The sequence below is a fragment of the Corvus moneduloides genome, chromosome Z (assembly GCF_009650955.1).
Source record: "Corvus moneduloides isolate bCorMon1 chromosome Z, bCorMon1.pri, whole genome shotgun sequence".
Taxonomy (NCBI): domain Eukaryota; kingdom Metazoa; phylum Chordata; class Aves; order Passeriformes; family Corvidae; genus Corvus; species Corvus moneduloides.
The window spans coordinates 15,511,115-15,535,268 of NC_045511.1; the positions used below are offsets into that span (position 1 = coordinate 15,511,115).

A 24,154-nucleotide genomic window follows, 5' to 3' on the forward strand; every position below is an offset into this window, starting at 1 on the left:
GATTTTTTTTTTCCTGAAAAGAACACCCTTAAGATCACCCCTAACAACTAGACACTTGCATTATTATTCAACATAACCCTTCACTTTATCCAACACTGGAAAAGTTTTCAGCTATCATTGCTATGCAGAAACTGCACATTCAGCTCAGTGGGTTACTCAGTAATCCTCAAATTCATGTCACTTACAGATTCATCACCCTTTCAGACAGCTGGCTCCCTACAGTAAGGGATGCAAAAGTCTAATGATCTCATTAGGAGACCGAGGACTCTGCTTTACACTACTATTTTTCCTGATTGTATTATTCTTGCTGCAAATCATCTTCATTTTGGAATACACAAAAGAAAGAAGGTGATAATAAAAAGATACCTATTTGCAAAAAAAGAGCAGCAAGTGATCATGCACGTTCAAAGGACAAAACCAAAACAGCTTACCAAATAATAGCCATCACTGAATTAAAAAACAATAAATATGTACTGAAGGACACAACACAGCCTCCTAAAAGAAGCCTACGTTCTTGAGCTTCATACCTACCTTACAGAGAGCTCCCTGGTAAGGCTAGAAGACACCACAGAGCTCATCCAGCTCAACGTCTGGATAAATATGTTGTTCCTGTAGATGAACATTCCTCTCTGTGATACAACTGTCCTTCTCTGTCTAAGATGAACTTGCTTAACCCTCACTGACCTCAGGATATTCTTGTATACAGGACTCTGACTACTCTTCCTTCTTCAGGCACTTTTGAGACTGACCCTGCTGCCTGCCTTTTCTTTGACACAGATAGACTGGGCATCTCTCCAAGACAGGGTTTTCCCTTTAGTCCTTCTCATAAGTCATCTTTGGATTTCTCCCAACTTCTGCAGCACTGCCTGTGCAGCTCAGTCCATCCTGAGACAGGTCAGTGCCCAGAAACCTCAGTTTAATCTTCTGTTCCCCAACAGTTGTTCATAACTACACACCACTGCAGCAGCACCGAAGAATTTATGCCACCAATACCTGCATCACTTAACAGCCCAAGACAGAGACTCCCTCCTCAATCAGAATTTACTCATAATGATTTTAGTATGCTTCCTCTAAAGAAAGACAGAGGTACAGCACATGTTGAAAACATCAGTCAAGGAAATTCAGAGGTTTCTCATCATGGGCTCTGAGTGAAACCAAAGCCTGATCTCTGCCTGACAGTAGCACAGCTGTGATAGTGGGACAGACTGAGCCAGCCAGTCCCCAGTGTGGGGGAGACAGCTTAAATCTGCCTTTGCCTCCCTGACAAATGTGGGTTTGATGATTCAGTGTGTTACCAGGCCTGCATGGGAGGGAAAAGAAGGCTCACCTAGGGCAAAGAGGAACATTTCAAGGAAATAAAGGTCAGAAGATTGCTTTTTCAATAGTCAGAAAGAACAGTGTGATATTCCCACTTACCTCATGAAGGCAAGTGTACTGAATATGATATGGAGCCACCTTCTCCTCGCCTTTGATCTCCACACTGATTTGCAGGCGGATAGCCCCAGACACTGCAGACTTATCTGTTCGCTTCTCTAGAAGGCAAAAACATCAGCAATTATATGCATTGTTCATGTTCAGAGCACAGCCATCTCGGGGTGACAACTATGGCACGAGAAACTGCTGGACCATCGGGCTGAGTCACCACAGAGAAAACTTTCTCTTTTCTTTCAAAACACTAAATAATACCAAGTAGACATCAGCAAAACAACTGCCATGATACACCCTCAATATGACATATCTAACTACAACTATGCACATTTTTAGACATAAGACAGCCTTTCTGTCAGCAAATGTGCTACGGGGTCTCGGATTCGGTCAGCTGAACTAGAACCACCAAGGACAGATTCCTTTTCTGAGAACAGTGCTGACTGATGTGGAATTTGTCCCTAACTTCACCAGAGCCCTGAACTCCTTGGAACTGGTGGTTGTCCCTATCAAGAAGATTTTGGATCTCCTAGGAGATGACAAATCCACAGTGCCTGTCGACTCAGCACCATCTGGCTGCTTGCTGGTACTTTCTACAACAACCACTGGAAAAGGTCTCAACAACTTGGCAGCCCAGTGCAAGGCACCTGATAGTCTTACAGACTGGTAAAATGCTTCTGTTGACACTAAAAAAAAGAACACAGTACAGCATGTCTCCAGCAGAGAGGAAGTAGAATCCTGCTCCAAGCATTTCTCCCATTGTACTTTTCAAAGGCTGACAGAGAAAAACCATCAACCTTCTGACACATTATACTCCATTTTAACTGGGATCAGCTTTGCAGCTGCTCTGCAGCAGCATCGTATGCCCCTGAAACCATGTAAACTTTTTTTTCCCTTTCTTGCCAATTGTCCACATGCATCCAAGTGCTCTCAAACATTCCCAAACCAACAAGCGACACACTTGCAGTCCCAAGGCCCTGCTCACCAAGGTTGTACCACACATCCATTTCTCCACTCAGAGTGCGAACTTCAATAATTGTCTGCCCCAGGAAATCATCTGACTCGCGTTTCAGCCTCTGCTTGACACGAGACTTGATGTCATCATCTTCATCCCACACTCGCACCTTGATCCGGTCAGAGGAATTATGGCACTCACTGCAAACAAGAGAAAATGTAATTTCAAGAGTGCGCAGTGCAGGCAACATTTATATGCTACACACTCTGCATTCCTCATGACCCACTCCTCCAACATCAGAGAGATGTATTAGCAGAGTGTAAACAATGTGTATTTTTTCAAAAGTGGAGTGTCTGATACGAACCATGTAACAACTTTTTGGTGCACTCTAAATGCTCGTGTGACATGGCAGATGCTGCACTCCAGATGCATGCTGAAGCACTGCACTGCCCTGACCTCAGCCACCAATTTCTGACTTCCTAAGTGGCTGTGACTCTGCTACTTGTCCTCACTCTCAGCAGCAGCTCACAGAACTTGGGAATTCTCTTCACAGCTGTCAGTTTTGCTGTAAAGCCCACAGAAGCCTGGGGATAGCTAGGCTGGTTAATGCCAGCATACACCCCCGCCAAAAATGACAATCAGCATCTAACTGGCTTCAACAGATCTCTCCATCAATGACCTCCTGTTCAGCTGTAGGCGCTAAGGACCACCTGTCTTTATGCAGTTTCTAGGTTAGCACAGTGAAGATCTGTGATGAACACCCTTTGTGCTGGTTTCTAACAAAGGATAAATAGCTCAGATGGAGGTAGATCTCTTACTTCAAGACAGTCACAAAGCACTAGCGTATCAATTCACAATACATTACAATCAGATGATACACGACACTGCCTGAGGGGAATGGGTGTGATGCAGTAGTTACAGCATTGGTATTTAATTACTAGAATTGATTCTGCCTATTATTCACAGCTGAGACTGATACTTTGTGCTCCGGGCAGATCAATAAAGACATTTCCATTAAAAGAAGCAGTTTACTGTTTGATGAATCAGCACCTTCCAGTTTAATGCACAGACAGAATTTCCAGCCTCTCCCTCTTTTTTAGGTGTTCAGATAACTTTCGTAGATCCAAACAGGCTCCAGGATGTCAGAAGTGGGTAGAACCATATTATAACAGCTCTGCTAATTTACAGAGCATGCAATAAAGCAATCTGAATGCTCATATGAGACCATGACAAGGGTGATTACTCACCATAACCACTACAAATGTCTACCCTCAAGCAAATAAAACCTATGAAAACAGGCAACTGCTGCTGAAGGCCTGTTTTCCAGCCTTTTTAACATTAACATGCTGCATCTGTTGCTAAGCAACAGGGAGAAAGAAGAAATGGGTCAGAAGAGATCTGCTAAGCCTGGTCAATAGGATGTGGCAGTGGCTGGTTATGAGCATGCTCTCTGCCAAGAAACCATTTGGGCTCTTACTGCCACCACCGTGATTCAGGACAACATTTAACAGACATCCATGCAGCTCCCACTGATTTTTCCAGTACAGAGGAATAGCTAGGAATTATATGGACAAGGTTAGAGGCAATTCCATGCAGCTCTGATCACAGGCAGAGCACATCGCTGCTCCCTGCCTTTGCTGTGCAATCATATCTGTACTTAGAGTTCAGAATAAAAGAGGTTCGATGTTTGTCTCCCATCTTCATTCTCCTCTCCTTCCTCCTTTACTTCAAGAATGTCTTCCCAACAAAACCATGTGAACAAGTGTTCACAAGCAGGGAATGGTTGGAATTGCTGCTCTTTGTAGCTCTCAAATTTATCTGAGTGCTTTGCCATGTCTGCCAGCAATACAGCCTAAGCATGTAAAAGTAATCCTCTGTTCCTGACATGGTGCACTAATGTACAGCCTGTCAGTATTGTAGAGGCTCAGTGCTTAGAAATGCATGCGTGCCTCAAAATACAACTGGCACACAGAGCCATTTACAAAGCATCAGTAAGTTAACTCCTGACTTCTTCAGACATCACCTCCTGGCTCATAGCTCTTTGCTAGGACCACTTTGGTCTTCCTTCTTTGCTTCCAATGGTCTTTTCTTAAGGAAAACGTTCACTGTTCAAACCTAAATCTAACTTAAGCAGTCCCACACGCATCATCCCCCGCTCCTGAGGTGCCTGGCTATCATCCTTCACTCAAATACAGCAGCATAACTCACTGCAACATCCTACAGGAAACCTTCCAATACCATTTACTGAGCTACTAAAGCTTCTATTTTAGCACACCTTCCTTTGTTCTTTTTAAGAGACTGCTCAACTTGCTTTCTTTGTGCTGGTCCCATGCCAGACAGTGAGCTTTATCACTTGCTCACAGCAGCTGAAAGCCTTCAGTTGGTGGCTTAGCATCAAACATCTAAGTCTGTACAACCACAGTCCTTGATCTGGTGAAGCAACACAGTTGTGTGAAAACTAGTTCACTTTTCAGTGAGCACCCCAAAACAGAATCATGAACACTGGAAAACTTGGTCTTGCAGACGGGTAACAACTTTCTAACTAATGAGAAATAGCTTCCAATTTGTGACAGTGACACGACTCCATAAGACTGTGGCTAACAAGCTCTGCTGCTAGAAGCTTTCCCCCTCATTAATACAGGAGTTGGCACATTTCTCAAGATGCCTGCCCCACTTCTAGCTATGTTTTTATGAAGCTTGATTTCACTGTGTGCACACATATGTCTGTCCACCCTCCCACAGCTGAGCTCTCACAGCTTTTCCCAAGAGGATGCAGAGAAAAAAAGCACTCTGTGACGCCACCAAAAGGAAGAAATTACCAAATACTTTCAGGTCCCTTTCAGAGAGCAAGAGACTGGAAACCAGGTATGCTACATACGTGGCTCAAACCCTTTCTTTTTTATCCATATTGTCTCAGTGTTTGGAGTGGTGCCATTTTTATAAAAGAACTTACTTTTACACTTTAAGCTACCAAATGAAGTAACATTTTCCAGAAACAGCATACAAAATCTTTAAGAAAAATTAAGATTGAAATTTTTTTTTCCATTAAGATTTTCTGCCTAAAGCCAGTGGTTCCTGCATTGGAAGCAGCTGAGCCTGGTTCTGCTGACTTGCTCACTACCCCACTCTCTACCTCTATCTATTTTGCCACGTTCCCCTTTAGTCTTACACAGCACTGAAGCCCCAGCACCCACACACGTCCCCTGCACTGTCAATATTTGGGTCTCTTCCCATGCCCAGCTGAGGGGAAGCACGAGAGCACACGAAGCTGTGGTTAATTCTGGTCTGCTCACACAGTGACATGCCCACACACACGGTAATTAGTATATTGGTGGCTAAACAGAACAAGCAACTGTTGAATTTACACTGTAGTTCCTCCCACAATGAAGTTAGCAATTTGTATCCCTCTAATCTAGCTCCAACTTCTGCAAAAAAATTGTAGGAAGTGATTCTTAGTTCTGAGATCTCTGCTGATCTGTAAAGACTGGGCCAGATGGGCTTGGATGATGTCAGGGGTCTGGAAAAGGACATTGCCTGTGCCTTGTCTGCTCCAAATGTGGAGAGAAAGAAAAAGGAGAAGCGTCTAAAAATGACCAGAACACTAGCTCTGAACCAATTCATACAGAGAAACAAAAACCCCAACAACATTCGTGCTGGATTTGCTAATTTTGCCCTGCAGAGCTGACAGGATAATAAAGACGAAACACATCATGTAGATTTAAGCAAGAACATACAATGAAAGTAAAAGACCAGAGGAAGAAACAACATTCTGCAGATTTTAAAGTAGGTCAGTCAAGCCCAGAATTGAGTAGTTTCATTGTATTTTGATACTAAAAAATATTTATGGTTCAAAGAGTCTAGTGAATGTCTGTATGTCCATATTCTGTGAGCAGTTTCCTTTCTGCCGACACAGTTCTCAAGAGTGGCCTGTAAAGTTCCAGAGTCCAGTGCAGGGAATATTTCAAACAATGGTAGAGAAAGAGAAAGAAAGAGAGTGCACAGCTGCTTGCAGAAATAATGGATGAGAGTAAAGGAGGTGGGAAAATGCGAAGGAGAGAACAGATCAGCAAGACTTCAGGACATGTGATCATTTTAGGAGGACAGCTCTGCTTCTGAGGAGCAAAGCCTAAAAAAAAAGAGTGATTTTCTGGAAAATGAGAAAGGAAGGAGTAGTTGTAGCAACCAGTATGAGAAAGCCCAGTAAAAAGTTGCAACAACATACAGAGAGGGAGCAGAAAAAAGGGTTGTTTTGGGAAATGATGTAGCTGAAAAAGCAGGAGGATTCAAATCTGATTCAAATGAAGTGTCATAACATTGCAGGGTCCAATTGGCAGCTCAGTTGTGGCCAACTGCAGTGGGAATGGAACGCAAGAAACTTCTCAGAAGAGGCTCATTTTTAAACAATGACAAGACTCCTCTTTTAGGGAGAAAAAGGGACAGTGGAGAAAACACTGAAGGCAAAATCAGAGTGGAAAGAGAACGAAGGAAAATCCTCAGTACCTTACAAGTTAAGCATGACAGCACAATAATATGCCCAGAGAGCCTGCTGTTGCTGTCTAAGAATAAAGAAATGAGTTTTCTGTTCTTACTAGCATGAAGCTCTTTTCTTAGGAGAACAAGTACAATCATTTGCTGTTACCCAATGTTACAACACCAACTGACAAATTAATGGTGCAGCCCTTCTAACTACAAAGAGCAGATAAAGTGATTCTGCATTTTACATCCCCAGCTACATTAACTCGGCTTTCCACCAGATGCTTGCCACAAGGCATCAGGTCTGCGTTCAGATTTAAGTCTCACACTGGTAACTGAGCAGGGAAAAAAGTGAGACTTTATCAGAGTGCCAGTTTCAGTATCTGCAGTACCTGGATATTAAAGAAAGCAAGACAAACTGGATGGCCCCTGCCACACAGTGAAGGGAGTCTGAGGGGGGAAGAGTTACAGTGGTTATAAATACAGTGATCTCAGAAGGGGAAGCCTAAAATACAGCTCTGGAACAGTACATATAATCACAGAGACAACAGAAAGATGTTGAGCTTGACAACACGCTCAGCAGCTGAAAGGAAAATTGCAGAACCAAATAGAAGTGTTTGGGTAACTAGCCTGTGGATAGCTGAGCAGCAGCGCCATTCCCAAAGGATTAACAGGTATGTATATCATATGGGCTCCGCATGTCCCAGTAAAATACTGGCTATCTGCTAGCAGGAGGCCCTGCATTCATTTTAACTCCATTATTCTTCTGAAGTGAGAAAAAATAAACATGTCTCTTGCAACCTGTTCAGAGACAATGTAATCTGTTCCAGGCAATTATTTCACACTCACCGTTCAAAGCTTCAAGACATAGCTGTACTCAGACCATACAACTTCAAGGGGACATTACTGTAAAATGAACAAGTAATTTTGCACCTGTGCCAGGAAGAACAGCAGTGCCCTGTTTGAATCCAATAATATTTAGTGGGCATGGCATTCTCTGAATAAAAGATATGGACAAGCAACCTCCAAACAACCCCAGAGCTCTCCCTTTAAAACTGAAATTGCCCTGTGGTCAGGTTTATCCTCCTAAGCACTGTCTGGTATTGTAACCCATGCAAATGCATGCTTAGCTTCAGCCTTTACAGAAAAAAAAGATTCCAGGAATCCTGTAATTTCCACTGACAATCTAAAACATGTTGAAAAGGGGAATTACTGTCTTGTTCTAATTGCACTGAATATGGCAAAAATAGATTCCTTCTAATATTACTGGACTGCTTCGTAAGGAAATGAGAGTTATGCAGACTTGTTATGAAAGCATCTACATTCCAACAGGTTTTGTGAAAAAATAACAGCTAGATGGAGAAGAGAAACCCATACCAACTGCTGTCCCTGGAAAGCCTGGAGCCAGCTGGCTCTCATGTACCAACCACTACAGACAAGTCGGAATCCAACTGTAGGCAGGACAAATGCTGCCTTCTGTCCAGCCAGAGCTAAGGGCAAGGGAAGAGAGCTGAGGGCACAAGGGGAGAAAAGTAAATGGCAAATGGAGAAGGAGACCTGTAAGCCTGCTTATCATAACTAGAGGAAAGATATTGGCATTTACTGCGTGAGGGAAGGGGATGTAAACCCAAGCAAAGCAGGGTTTCCTTAGTGCACGCTCACAGAACATGCTTGTGTTGCAGCAGTGGCTGGAGTCCCCCACCAAGCTTCCTGCTGCCAAGCATCATATATGCAAAATCTGCATCGAGCCTACAACACTTTGAACAGAGCAGAAAAATCAACACCTTATGCTTTCAAAGGTCTTCAAACTCTGATGCAATATACAAATATCTCTCCATAACAACGTATTTCCTAAAGCCATAGATGTAAATATACAAAGAGATAATTCTCAGAAAGAAACAGCCTGCAAATCACTTGCTCAGGCAACATGAAAACACTGCAAGAACTCATGATTAATCTAAGCAGATGCCTACAGTTACACAGGCTAGTAACGACCTAAATAACACTTAGAATGGAAACCCAGAGCATTTTCAACCTTGCTTTTTCTAAAATCTGATTCTAAATCTGGACTTTAGAATTGGGTCAAACCTACCACACTATTTTTTTTCTGAAAATATATGGAAAAGAACAAAGCCATTTTTAGGGGGAGATATTTAAGTTTATATACTTTTCTACCCATCACCGTAAATAAGCACAAACCCCCCTATTTAAAATAGGATACCAGAGCCTTAAAAATTTTTCAACTTATTTAGGCTGCTTTAATAAACTTTACTGAGCTTGTAGAAAGAGTTATATCACTCATCTGTACAAAGTGTGCTTCATTCATGCCACGGATTATAATAACAGTGTTATAATTCTAATGACTGATGCACATAGATTTCTGGCTCTAAATTCAACCTTTGAAAAGATACTGGAATTGTGATCATATGAAAGGCACTAGGCATATAATGAACATCAGCTACAAACAAGTCCACCAAGCCAAACAGAAAAGAAACAGCACTGCTGACATACACATTAGTAACTGACCTGACCTCTCTACTTACACATCTTGCTCCTTTTGAATTAACCATTTTGAACACCAAAGCTTTCATATGTCTACTGCAAGGCTTTCAGTAACTACCAGCACACCTTTCTCTCACTACAAGAAATTAACCTCATTCTAAGAATCAGAGACACCTCCCCATCGAACCCTTTAAAATTTGGCAATCTCTTGATTGACCTGACAATCTCTTCTAAAAAAGCCTGGTATGTAACAGGTATTTTGGGCCTGAATGTGTTGATTTAAATTTCCATTTGATTATGGGGTAGAAAATTTTAGAACTTAAAGAGCTGTAAGCTGCAAAAAGATCCATAAATGCAAAATAGAAACATGGGTGTGTAGAAAAACAGTTACAAGAAAAACTTGTAAATGACTCTCTCCTCATCCAGCAGAAGGTGAGCTTTGACATCTACTAATGAAACAACACACTGATTCCAGTATTGAATGCTCTCCAGACATCAGTGTGGACACTGTGCTCATTCCCTACATCTCCTGCTATTGCAAGACAATGAAGGGAACCACCACAGGCAAGACAGAAAGTAGCATCAACTCTAATGCCCAAGAGCATGCTATCTGCTGAATCACAGACATGGCGATTAAGTCTAAACAGTGTCACCGTTAAAACTGTGACATTTATCACACTCTGCTATCTATCTTTAAACAGAGTATTTGTTGAAGCTCCTAAAATTAGAAGGGAGCACACTGCAAATACCATGGTAACTACTTGGCATGGTAAATCAAGGTCCTTAAGGCTCCCACACAGATTTGCTCCTATTGTAACTACAGTTACCCAAATAACAGGCACCTAAGCATTCTTACTACTTACCAAGCAGCAATGTTACCTTGGATTAAACTAAGAATAAAGCCAAGGGCTCACTCGCTCAAAATAGCAGTAAGATTTTTCTGACGTTAATGAGTAGCTCAAAACTGCTTAAAAATAATTTTGTTTGTACTGTACATTGTAAAGACAAAGCTGGACTGATATAAACCTGATTTCAAAACACAAACATATTGCACGTTGCAGACAGAGCTCTCGACAAGCAGTTTAGGAAAGAGCATGGAGGAAAAGAAAGGAAGGAAAGAGATGGAAGACCTTACACATTGAAAGAAATAAAAATTGTTGATGTTGAATGAGAGCACCCAGAATCTTCAGAAAACACGTGTTGGATTTCATGTCTCCATTTTGGTTTATAACATCTTCAATGACAAATTGAGGGTACTGTTTGCTTATTCAATAAAAGCAGGATGGAACAGTACATTTTCAGTGTAGCTGTTATCCAAGGAATTGTGCCTCCAGTCTTTGTTTTCAATTCAGACATCAATACATTGGTCACCTTGAAAGCTCCCATTTCCAACAATAACTCCTTTGAGTTATTGTTACATTGATTTTCCAAAACTGAAAGAAGAGGCTGCCTGTGTCACAGACAACTGACAACTAATTACCTTAAATTTGGTTGCCAAACACTAGCAGCAGATCCAAGATAGGTCACAGAAGTTTCCTTAGTCTTTTAACAAATTTTACTCTCATATTACAAGGAATTTTTTTAGCCAGGAACAATAGCTGCGATTTAAATATTTTCCTTTCTCTTTAGCATTCTCTAGGAACATCACTATAAGAGTATTCATAAAACAGATGATTTGTATATACACAAGGAAGACAGATGGGATAACTATGTATGCACTACCTACATTGTTAAAGATGTCAACCCTCCACACACACACAATGCTGAGCAAAAATAGAACCATCCCAGATTACAGGTGATGTGGGAACGCATACTGAGAGAGAAGACACAGCTGTCAAAGCACAAATGATACAAACAGGTGACATGGGGCTAAAAATCCTTGTCAGAGCACTTACAAGTAAAACTTCTCTTCCCATACAGGGTTCAGATTCCCAAAGATTGTTTTTGTCCTCTTCTTTGTTTTACCCACTTGAACAGTCACGTATGGATCACTGGACCCAGTCTTGTCTTTGGCCTGCAGACCCTGAGCACACACCACTGAAAGGAAAAGAGAAGGGTTACCATCACCCTGGAACAAGACTGTGTGTCTGACCACCACATGAAGCAGCAGCTCATAATGGCCAGAGAAACAGGAATATCACTCATGAGAGCATTTCTGATGAGTCTCAGCTCAAGGTGTACCACAGTGCCTGCAATAGGGGCATCTCCACCTGCTACCTGTATGTGCACTCAGCAGAAAGACACAGATGTCAGAGAAGCCCTTCCTCTCTGTTCTAATTTCACACCAGCTCTCTTACTTGAGGCTCCCAAGTGAGGCCAGGAGAACCCACAACTCTCCTACTCACCTGTGATTGTGATCTTTGCTGACCATTTTGAGGTACCATCAAGCACGCTCTGTTTCACTGTCTTCATTTGCTGAGCGTGTGTCATTTTGCTCTCACAAAACACATCTCTGATCAAGTCAAAGATCTCAGGCTTGTTCCGCTCCCGGATTTTCATGCGATCCTTCATGGCCATGATGAAATTCTGGGTCCGGTCTTCAGCTCCATGCTTTGAGCTCTTCTCCGCTGCTCCTGTGCACCAGAAAATACACCATGCTCATCAGAAACAAACACACACAAAAAATCATGTCTCACTGAATTTGGACAGGGGGATCAAAGCTACAAGTTACCCTTCACATGGTGGCTCCTGATACTGACTTTCACACTCAGTCCCCGCTACTTCAACATACACAGAGAACTTGGACCATTTGGACGCAGAGGGGATAGTTCCTCTATAATATAGGATCAGATTGCCCTCCTAATAACAGATTGATTTAATGTCGTTACAGCTGAGGAACACCCAGGAATGAGGTTCTTAAATTAACAGCAGCATAAGCATGCCCTCTGCTCTCATATCCTTGCTACGAATAAATAAATCTTTGCTTGGGCAAGTGCTATGAAGAGGACATAGGACCTCCATTACAAATAGTACCTACGAGCTTATCTCAGTGCTGCAGTTCAACACCACAGAAGAGCAGAAGTTTGTAGCAGAGTCTGTAACTGAGAGTAGAGTCTATAACTGCACAGCTAGTCAACTGCATCCGAAAAAAGAGAAGCTTCTGGTCGCTTGCTTATCTCTTATAAAATTTCAAAATTCATGTAATTATGAGATAAGACTACTCCCACAACCAAATACTTCCTACTCAATTCTGACAGTCATTTTTACTGCCAAAATTTAGAAACTGACGACTGTGTCACATGTGAGACATGCATCAATAAAAGCACCAATGTGAGCTAATAGGGCAGGTAAGTCAGCTGTGAAATGAAAAGCAGGAACTCAGGATTGCACACAGTCTCACCATACACAGTCTGCAGCAATTTCAAATTATGATCTTAAATCAGATTAAGTTAAACCAGTACAAAAGTCCTGTGAACACATTCAATCATAACCTTTCTGTTTAATGTAATATGCTTTTGTTTGTTTTACTTCTCCAGGATAGTTTAATTAAAGTAAGCTCGGTCCTAGAAAAAAAGGTCCTCATTCAGGTATTCACCAAATATTAAATTACCTTAAAAATATGTATTAAAGCAGGTGCAAGGTGTGTGCAAAGGGAGCCATCAACCACAAAGATACATGAAACTGTTTTCTTCCAGAAGTGGGCAAATATGATATCTGAAGCACCTCTGGTATAAGGAATTACAGTTTTGCATACAAAACTGCTTCAACAAGTAGTGACTAAATATGAAAAAACTCTATGAACACACACACACACACACACACACAGGAGCCCAGCAGTACATAACCAAAGAGAATAAAACCAATTTGCAATAGACTGTCAGAAGTTCATTAAGGACACTACATACCAAGGCATATTGTTAAGGACCTGGGTGTAAAACAAGCCATAATTTTACATTACCTGAGTATTTTTTCATTTTTCTTGCTAGAGGCTTGATATTTATCAGTATTTCATTTAGTACAATAAAAAGTACATGCCCCAGAATTTCCTGCTGTTGGCTTAAGATGAAATAAAATCAAAAATACTGGAATTAATTACACAGTCCCTGCTGTTTCTACTCACCAGTGATGCACCTAACATTTATTAAAGAAATATGAAACTGAAATGATACCCGGGGCTATGCTTTGAACTTCAGAAAAGAAGTGCTATTCAGCTTTAACAGAACCAGGTCTCCTGGGGATGGAGACGGACTCTATACTATATATGCAGAACTACAGAAAATTACTGGGGAATTGGGAAAGGCCAAACTGAACAATTTGCCTTTCCTAGCTGGAATTCTGAAATCTGTCATGATCCAAAGAAACCAACTCTGCCCTGACCTTTCTGACTTTAAGGAAATTAAGAACCAAATTAAATCTCTCCTTAATGCAAGCATTGCAGGAGGATCAAATGAGGCTTTAGAATGCAAATTTGGACAAATGGAGGAATTCTAACTAAAACATGTTTAACATCCCCACAACCTCCAGAGACCTTGATTTATCCCTCTACAAGCCTAGCAGCAGTCCAGGGCACCCTGACCCCTAGACCCCTAGAGCTCTCCAGTCACCTCCAAGGCTTGGCTCTGCCTTGTGACTCCAGAGGAAACCCCCCACCTGTATCCACGCTGCTTCCCCACTCTGCCCAGGTAATTTGCCCAGGTAGCTCCATTATTCCTTCCCTGGAAAACATTCCTCTCTCCCTGCAGAGATTGCGCCCGAACTGCAGGGCAAAAGCCAGTATCAGATAGACACCTTATTTAACAGTACAGACTAACAAAGAACAGACAATGTCTATTCTGCTGTCTCAACAACACACTCTTTCTTAAATTTGACACCTGCTTCTTGGTACAAAACCAAAAGGGTTTCCAAAACAACCATTGGGGGACTAATTAACTATGATGTAGGTGTTTTAAACACAAAACATATTGTTATACTGAATGACAGAGGGTGCTTTTCCTGCTCTTGGACTGGGATTGTGTTTCTTCAAGCTGCAAAGAGGTTTTTGATGAGTGCATCAGCTTTTCAAGTCCTGTGAATGGCAATAGAAAGGCACAAGTAATGTGTACAGGTTCTGGGCTTTCTTTCTTCCTCTCTAGGACTGAATTATTAGTCAATTTATGACTGGAAACAGAAAGCAAATGTATCTATATTGGGAATTGTACTGATAACAGCTATTAGTACACCACCAGTGCTGTTATTCCGTGCTTTAAGAAGAAGAATTCAAGAAAGCAACACTGTCAGGATAGAAGGCAGCTGTTCAGTAGGCGGATAATGCTTAGAAATTATATATTCCTGAAACTTAAAATAGATATTCAAGTTTCAAATAAAGGTATCCTTCTTCCTTCTGCGCAAATATTTTCCTACATAGGACTCTGGGAGCAAACAACTATTCATCACCATAGTGTCTTAACTATCATTCAACTCAGAAGCCAATGACTTAATTGGTCTGACTAGCCCCCCACTCACTGACTCGGTCTCAGGACTGTAGCCTCTGAACTCAGAGTACAACACATGCAAGTTTCTCATCCAAAAAGCAACAAACACAACTGCCTCACAGTCCCGAGTCAAAATCCTTTGAACAAAAAGGCTAGCCCTCAACTGTGCGGGCCTCTTACTAGGCTCTGGCTCACATAATGTCCTTCCCTTCCACCCTCTTGGTAATTACTTCTCTGCATTTGTTCCTTGGTCTCCTACACATCCATCCCCAGATTTACTCTTTCTTTGATACCAGAATTGCTAAGCTCACTGTAATTTATTTAGTACTACACCAATGCTCAAGGCAAGAGATAAAAGCTCAGTTTCCAAAAGCTTTGTGTGCCATGGGGATGTTAAAGAACATCCTCTGTCCACTCTCAGTCAAGTAAGAAAGGAAAGGTACCCATTCAGCAGAGATTTCTACTACAACCAAGAATAGCAGTCAGCTAAAAAGAGAGTACTGTCCCTTGAGCAAGTATTTATGAGCTTATGATAAAAAGGTAAGTGCTCTATCATCAGAATAATAACTTCTAAGTGATGCCATGAAGATTTTTTGCTTTTTATTTTATACCCCTGTTATACCCTTTTACAACCTCTGTATTCTTAGTGCTTTTTGCCTACATTCTTGGACTTGTTTGTCAAGCTGAGAGACTAAACATTTTAGAAGCTTCATAGCTAGGGATCAGTGTGCCCCAGACCCCAGGGTCCTCTCCAGAACACATTCTGTAAACTAAGATAGAACGATCCAGGGGAAGGCTCCTTGGGGAGGGGGTCTCACTTGAGCCTCTCATTGGGGAATTTTTGATAGATCTGCTGATTAGTAAAACCTATAATGTTATACCAGATCTTCTGTATATACCAGATGCACTGCGGGGTGCATTTCTGTGCATATGACCTGGACGTAGTGCACCTAAGGATCCTTAAAATAAATACCAAGGTAAAATCCCTTTTCCCCTTCTAACTGTGTATGACTCTTGATTTTAAAACCAGGAAAAGGCATCGTAAGTACCTACAGTACTATAAACCAGGAGGCTGCAGTGCACATACTACAACTGATTCCAGTTTACTGCACTTCAGACACCACCAATTCATGGAATAACCCTGCTGAAGCAGTTTGCAAATGGGTTTTGATTCAAATTGCAACAAAGCATTGTTGAATTTGAGTATTTCACTAGTGCAGTCCCACACTGGTGGTAAATTTGTTGAGTGTATCAGATAATAAGTTTCTTAAAAACACAGAGACAAAGACAAATACCCTCAGAAGAGATAACCAAACTTAATTCTAAAAGACTTGGAGAATTATTTTCCCCAGAAAGGTATGAAGAACAGAAGATGGATAAACAGCACATTCTGATTCTAAGGAATAAAACCCCAGGTGTCTACCAAAATTTTAAGGCGTAAGCAATGGGAAAGTATTTGTGACCAGTCTGAAAATTCATTTTACTCCAACGCAATGTTTTCTGGAAGACTTACACAGATTGAAGTGAATATATATCCTGAGGCATCAAGGTATAATCAATAGAATTGTATTTGTTACCGGTCTGAAAATTCATTTTACGCCATTGTAACATTTTCTGGAAGCCCTAAATAGACCTAAGTGAAGATATGTCCTGAGAATGTTTTGGGTTTTTTGCCGACAGCAACAATAAAGCTTCTGTTAAGAAAAAATCCGTACTGAGTTCAGTATACAAGAAAGTTCAGTGTTGAATTTATGGGATCTCTAAACTGTTGTTTGTCCCCCAGACACCCTGTTTCTCATTCCTCAACCACAGATTATGTTCTTCAAACATACATATAAAAAGAAATTAAACTTCTCCATTTTCCTCCGGCTTGATGGATTCCAGTTAGAAGGATTTTAGCATGAACAAACCGAAGCAAAGAACACAGTTGCCTGAAATTGCCTTTCAATACATTTCTAGTATTGATAATTATTTTCCCATGCTAGAGGCACATTCACCCCCTTTTCCATCTCCCAGGACTATTCTCTGTTTTCTCTGTCTTTTCAATTACCATCTTCAGTTTCCTCTACACCTCCACCCCAGCTAATGATACCTTCCAGATTTATAGTGGGTAACCCTGCAAATCATGCACACAGTCTATCTTCCTTGATTCTGGACAGCTTACAAGTAACTCAGTAAGTAAAATTTTTGTTTGGTTGGGTTTTACCTTTCTACATGCTTCACACTAATTTTAAGCCTGGTGTAATCCCAGTTGTTTTCTCTCTGTTTCTGTAATTCTGCATGACAAAGTACCCTGAGTTTACATTTTGAAAGAAAATGTGAAAACATCTGCAGCCCCTGAATAAAACAACAAGTTCTTACTTAATGCTTTGCCATATATGAAAAGTAATTTCCAGTTGTTTCTTCTATGGAAAAACACATAGTATTGCCATCATCACATCCCACAGCCCACTGCATAAGATTATGCAATTACAACTGGAGATAAGAAAACCTTCCTCCATGGTTATTCTTCGGAGTCTCAGCTCCAGAGACTCCCTGCTCTCAGGGAGTCTGAATCACTGAAGTTGTCTTCTACTTCCACCTTTAATTTTCTCACAGCAACTCCAGCCCATTTTCTCTTTTGTAAACAGTAAGCTTGAAAAGATCATCTTTCTCCCTGTTGCTTATCTCCCTCTTCTCCAACATGGTGCAAGCATAAACAGGTTCAGACAAGGATTAAACCAATTCACAGAGCCACCGCTGCCAGCTATGAAACAGTATCTACTGCTGCCCAGAAAGGCTTTAAGCCATGGATATCTGTAAGCTGTAAGAGTAAGCCAGAGTCATAGCAGGTGCACTATATGCATGTGCCTTACACCTCTGCCTTGGGCTACACAGCATCCCTTTAGAAACAGTCTGTTAGGACAGACCTAGTACAGCTGTTTGTATTTTTTTGAACCGGCATGATTCCTGTCCTCCTGTTTCAGACTGCCAAGCCTCTCTTTTGAAAGATAACAATCTCCTATCATCCTCTCTCGAGACATTCTCATATTTTTCCCATTACTATTGAACTCTCTCCAGTACTCATTCCCATCTGAAGTCTCCCTTTTTGAACATGGATAGCGACAGCCCTCCTCTGCAAGAACATATTTCCTCTTAGTCATTAGCTATTTCTTTAATATAGAGGTTTTTCCCTATTGTTTTCAATTTCAGGACCACTGCTCTGTACAACAGCTTTGTGCCTGTTCCCCGTCTGCTGCTAGTGTAAACCTAGTCTTCCTCTGCTCTCCACAGATTTCCCCCTCACTGAGACATCACAACTCCCTTGCAACATTACAGCATCAGGGGTATGCATCTGAACCAAGCTTGGATGCACAACTGTTCACCTCAAATGCTGAAAATTACCAGTTAGCAGAGAGTTCTGGTGAACTCCAGAAATAAAAAAGTTATTCTCAGGAACTGACACCGTGCATCAGACTGTGACAGAAAACTCAGCTATGACCGAACTACGTTCTCCTGGACCAAATGCAACATCACAGTTCTTTGCTTAGTCACAAAAAAGTCCCAACAAAGCCAAAGTGCCAATGATGCAACAATTCAAACGCTATAAACTCACCTCCCAACCCTCAAAGACAAATCTGGAACCACTAAGCACACGAGGGACAGAGGTGTTTGGCCAGGATCAGATAGATGTGTCTTACAAATAAGCCATTGCAAACAGCCCTAGATCTAACTATGACAAATTGAAGACCTGCACACATCAAAAATACAAGTATAAACAATATCCATTTGGGGTGTTAAGAAAAGCAGTAAGAAAAAACAAATTACCTATGACTCCCTGTTGGTATCCCTTGCCAAATCAGCCTGGCTATCCTGAACACCCGCAGCCTAAGGCAGACACAAGATTTAACTTTTTATATTCCTGTAATTGCTGACAGGAACCTGCAATAGGTCTGTTCATACTTCACAAACTTTTCTGATTCCTTAGACTTAGTCCATCGAGTCAAAATGACAAGAAAAGTAAGAGGGAACAGAAACAGCCCCACCTTCCTACGCAAAATTTAACACACATGGAAGAAATTTATATTCCATTTAGACTCCGATAGTTTACTCTCAAGCAGGAATATAAATGTGAGACCAAATTAAGAAATGGTTTTACAAGCAAATAAAAATAACTGGACCAAGGCAGATGCCTAAATGAATACTTTTTGCTCTTTTTTTCCCCCTTTTAATCGAATTCCTTTTAAACTTCTCCATAGTTTGTGTAAGGTGTCATTTATTCTCCAAAGTCACAGAGTTCCTTGATGAGATGACTTAGTCTTTTACACTGCAGAAAAAAACCCCAACAAAATAATCAGAAGTGTTAGCAGGAAGACGAAATACTGCCCATATACTCGAACAACACCTTTGTATATGACTCACCATCTCTGCTAACTCACTTCTAGGTCTCTAAAGTGATTCAGCCAAGGAGGCCTACTGTTGAAAAGACAAAATGCCTTCCCTAGCTGCTGTTGGTACAGATAATCCAAGGTAAATCCAGGGACTCTATTCCCTAAGCAGGAACCTAGTGTTGCTTTAAAAAGCTTTAAACAGTGGCACAGACTGATGGTTGGAACAAGCAATCTGACTGCAATACAGGACAGGAGGGACAGAACAAATGTCAGAATATTCAGCCTCATACTCTCTTCACCCAACCCATGCTTCAATGCAGGATATGTTGGCAAATACTCAACCTGAGCTGACTACAAAGAGAGCAAACAAAACAAAAAAACCAAACCAACAAACAAAAAATCAATGAAAACCAACAAACGGATGTGAAAAAGTCAAGAATTAAACCTTCTTTTAAAGGACATCAAGCACAATGCTGCAAAGTTCTTCTGCATCAGTGGAGTTGTCTGCGCCCATAGGGGGCAGGTTTAGCCCAATGGCACCTTTTCAGAAAACACACAGTCACTTTAATCACTGCAGCTTCACTGATCCCTTAGATATCAACAATACATCTAGGAAGGCTGTGGCAACTATTTCTGGAACAGCCACACTCCACTGGCCACTACTCACTCTGCAGGCAGTCAGCGTTGAGCAAGTCTTGGCACTTCTCGTGGCACTTGACCCCGCACTCCCCGCAGCGCATTCCCTGCCGTGCGATGCCCCACAGCAGCCCCTCACATTCGTAGCAGTAGGTAGGAGTTGTGGCTGTCCACACCTCGAAGTTGTGTGGGGTAGTACAAGAGATGGGGTAAATTAAGGCTTGCAAGGTCTTCTTATAGACATGAGATTTCTGAAAGGCAAGAGCACATGTAAACCAACATCCAGGAAGGTGACTGAGCCTATTTTTACTGGTTGACACAAGAGTTTTACAGGAAAAGGCATGACCAGTGCAATAAAGCTACACATTTGAGGTGGACAAACCTATCAGGTATTTACATGCTGTATCAGAGGACACACAGCCCCTCGCCTTCCAAAAACGTCTCCCTAATCATTTAAAAAATCGGAAGACAACAATTAATGTTTGTGAGTGGGAAGTATCTTGAATAAAACAAGTTTCACACATTGTCCCTTATGGCAGATAGCACAGACAGAAATGGTAGGATTACTGAGATCAAGAAGAGTTTGGACAATGGCATCAAGCAGATGATGTGACTCCTGGGGTGTCCTGTGCAGGACCAGGAGTTGAACTCAGTGATCCTGATGGGTGCCTTTCCAACTGTGATTCTGATATTCTGTGATTCTGTGTTTCTACATTTTTCAGAATTATATTGATACATTATATATTATTTTTACGTGTTTAGTGTCTATAAACAAATGATACAGGAAGCTTTGCATCTATATTTCTAGACATCTGTGAAGCTGGCTCTGCACCTCAGAGAGCCAAATCTGTTTAATTTGCTTACTAAGAATTAAGAGAAGCCAAGCAACCCTCCTACTTACCAGCTCTTCATCTTTGAGAGATGTTCTAGTGGCCATTGCTGAGGTAATTCCGGCTTTTCGGGACTGAACCAGTGACTAGGGAGGAAAAAAATTTTTTACTCACCACCAATATTTACAAGTGCAATGGCATTACGTCCAGAGATGTGAGCAAAGGGACCCTGTCACGCCTGACACTAAACCAACCATCTACTGCATTTAAATTGGTTTCTTAAAAATGACTGCTCATATCTCAGAGGAGTCAAATGAATACCCTGAAAGGTCTCCAACTTATTTCCATCTGTCCATAACCAGTCTCACTCTAGGAAATTTCTATCTGTTTCTCTGAAAGAAATGAAAACCTGGGTTCCCATCTCCACTTCTACATTACGGTAGCGACAGTAACTCTTCTACTGTCTAAGGTGACTACAACAGACTCACTTTTCTATATCGAACTCCACTTATATCCAAAAGGAGATTACTTCATCAGCTTTACAACACATAAAACACCCCAAAATGTGACAGTAAAGAGTTGCAAGTAACAAGGATAAAAGAAAGGGGAGTGAGTTGGGAGCAGAGGTTTGAATGTGACAGTGTATCACATTCATCAGCCATCACTGAACACAATGAACTACATTTTCCCCTCAAAGAACTGCCTTTCACACCATGCCAACACTGCTCTGCAGCTGTGGACAGCACAGGGCAGTGGTCTTTGCAGCACCTCACAGTGGCATACAAGGAATTTCTGCAGCCACTCCAGTAACATGAAGGCAGAGAAGGGTCTTTAAAGGTAGCAGCATTTGCTATGAAATCATCCAACTCTATCAGTTTTGTACCATTTATGTTCTGCTTTATGCTGTTTCAACAGAGACCGAAAAAGTTCATTCCAACAGTGATGGAGCAGGACAGAGTGCTGGATATGCATTCACTGCAATAGTGCAGATTCAAAACAAAAAGCAAAGAAGTAAAGGGGGAAATAAGGTAAGTAAGGGATTTTTTTTTTTTCTGGGGAAGACTTGATGGGTAGTCTTCACCTCGACTTACCATGGCCTGTGAAGAGAGAGAATGAATGCATTCAAGGGAAGTAACACAAGTTAATGCCATTATTGCAAAGATTTAAGATACAAGCAGTTAGCTAGACACATACCAAGCTGCCCATGCATAAGCTGGCAGACAAAATTGTATGCATCTTTTCACATGAATTACAGGATATAGTAACTTCGGTCTTTCAGCTGTTACAGCATTTCTCTCAAGTATGAAATCACTACGTGTACTGAATACAGCCAACAGAAAACCATTTGTCCTGCAGAAGCCTCATTTCACCATCTCATACAAGCATATGAAAGTTGTCCTCATTACTCACTTGGTTCTCATGCTTCCTTCAGTGCAGAAGTCTACTGGCAATATTGCAAATATATTTTAAAATCCAAGCACATATGCTCGTTTATCTATCCTCTGTAATTCCAATCTTCTGGTAAGCTGCCAAACCTCACATGGACATTATAACTTCCCCTAAACTATGTGATTTTTAGCAAAACATTTAAAAATGATGCAGGCCTAAAAACAATCAAATATTTTGTGTAGAATAAAAAGGATAAAGAACATGAAAAATACCCTGTTTCTGTCAAATGATTGAAATTGTCTACAAAACCAAAAACTCATTCTCACTGAGATTTTTCAAGCACTATTCCTAACTCTTTAGCGTAAGAATTAATTTAACAAAATGCTTGAAGTGACAGTGAATGTGCCCATGTATTCAAAAAGTAAAGCCAGCTGCATAAATGCTGTGTGGCAGAAGAGAAACAAACAAATCTCTTACCAGATCACTGACAAGTGGAATTGGCTTTTTTTTGCGTAGATCAGGCATGCTATCGATGCCATAGAGGCCACCAGCAGGCCTGGAAATTCAGGAGGGAAAAAAAATTATTAATTTAGGGTTGAGAGGGGTGAAGAAGGAGATGCTTTACTGCAGGAAGAAAAACAGCCAGAAGATTATACTTAAGAAAGTGTAAAGTTAATGCTAAAAACAATTAAGTGTTTATCTTCACACACAACAATCCAGACATTCCTGCCTGGCGTTGGTGGCTAGAAGGGAGCACTCAAAGGGGATCAGCCCAGGGGCAGGATGCTGCTACCCATCTTCTGATTCAAGTCTAGAACACACTTAATACTGGCCCTTGAGGTCCATATAATTACTAGGAAAAACCTTATATCGAAGGAAAAAATATATTATTTTTAATTCTATAAAAGAGACTATTCACGGTACTCAGCATTTCAAGCCATGTAGACCTGTACACACAAGAGATGGCATTTGCTGGCAGAAGTGACAATGGAGCAAAAAGGCCATTACCCTAGCAACAGTCACAGCCTGATGAAATAAAACACTATAACCTGCTTCCCTCCTGACGAGACCAGGCTGGATAATTATACCTGGATTCTGCCACTCGCTGGCAACATCACATGGATGTAACCCTGTACTTGAGGAAAGTCTATTAATCCAGCTTAAAGGCCCTCAGTAAATGCATTCATTTCTAAGGACTTTAGATAATACTGTTTCCTAAAGCTGGAAACTGAGCATACACCTCTCTGCTGTGGCTTCCTCCCTGCAACAAACACCCAGTCCAGTAGGCAAAATCCACAGCACCTCTCAGTGTCTCTCTCACCTTGCCCATCTCCACTCTGCCCTCAGGTCTTGCTAACATTAGGAATATGGTTCCTGAGGCCTTTTTCTTGATTACAGAGACTGCCTCTCCATCCTTAGCCATTTGCCTTCACTCCCTACCACTCTGCCTAACACATTTTGGCATTTGATAAACTGGCTGGCAATTTCAACCTGGGTATTTTGTTGATTTGGTACAACATACCCTGTCAAAATGCTTTGCAGGAACATTACAGGAAAAAGGAGTATGGGACAAACTGTTCCTACAGCCATAAAAACCACACGTGGACCTACCTTTCAAAACAATCTAGGAAATCAAACTGCCACTACAAATTTGCATACGCCATGAAAAATTGTGGGGTTGATAAATGACAAAAGGCAATCTAAAACCATCAGAAAGCAGGGCCTACTCAAGCCCCCTTAAATATAGCCAAATGTAAAAAAAACAAACAATAAAACGTCCAACGTGACCAAACCTATACTACAGCTTGAGGATGGACAAGGATGTCACAACACAGCCTAGCACAAGGCTGTGCCAAAGAGGAAAACAGTCCATTATTACAGAAACATGTGACAGAATTGTAATAGTAAAATTGGCTTTTTTGACGGGGTGTAGGAGGGTGACGTGTCCGAGCCACGGCTGAGCTGACAGCTGCTGCTGGCTGAACAAGCCTGGTGGGAAGGTGTAACTGCAAGAGCCATGTCAGCTTCGTAGTTTTCCAACAGTGCAGTTTTCCATCACTGGAAATCCTCACAGTGAGGCCACACTGTGTTTTTTACCAGAGGCTATCACCATTCCGAACAGAGAACTCCAGAAAAACTTTTTGACCAAGTCACACTGCAAAA

General features: G+C 41.4%; 1 protein-coding gene across 7 annotated transcripts in view; it reads right to left on the reverse strand.

The window, feature by feature from the left end:
• UNC13B (unc-13 homolog B) overlaps window positions 1–24,154 on the reverse strand; it is a 206,101-nt gene that overhangs the window by 58,145 nt on the left and 123,802 nt on the right. For 5 of the 7 annotated variants that reach the window (XM_032095623.1, XM_032095621.1, XM_032095622.1 and 2 more), the window contains 7 exons: window positions 22,469–22,547; window positions 20,674–20,748; window positions 19,804–20,023; window positions 11,701–11,928; window positions 11,251–11,392; window positions 2,411–2,580; window positions 1,417–1,532 (listed from right to left, as the gene is read on the reverse strand). In XM_032095623.1, coding sequence (XP_031951514.1) covers window positions 1,417–1,532; window positions 2,411–2,580; window positions 11,251–11,392; window positions 11,701–11,928; window positions 19,804–20,023; window positions 20,674–20,748; window positions 22,469–22,547 — 1,030 coding nt within the window. Of the gene's footprint in view, window positions 1–1,416; window positions 1,533–2,410; window positions 2,581–11,250; window positions 11,393–11,700; window positions 11,929–19,803; window positions 20,024–20,673; window positions 20,749–21,693; window positions 21,700–22,468; window positions 22,548–24,154 lie in introns of all 7 variants that reach the window. The other 2 variants (XM_032095619.1, XM_032095618.1) reach the window with 1 other exon arrangement.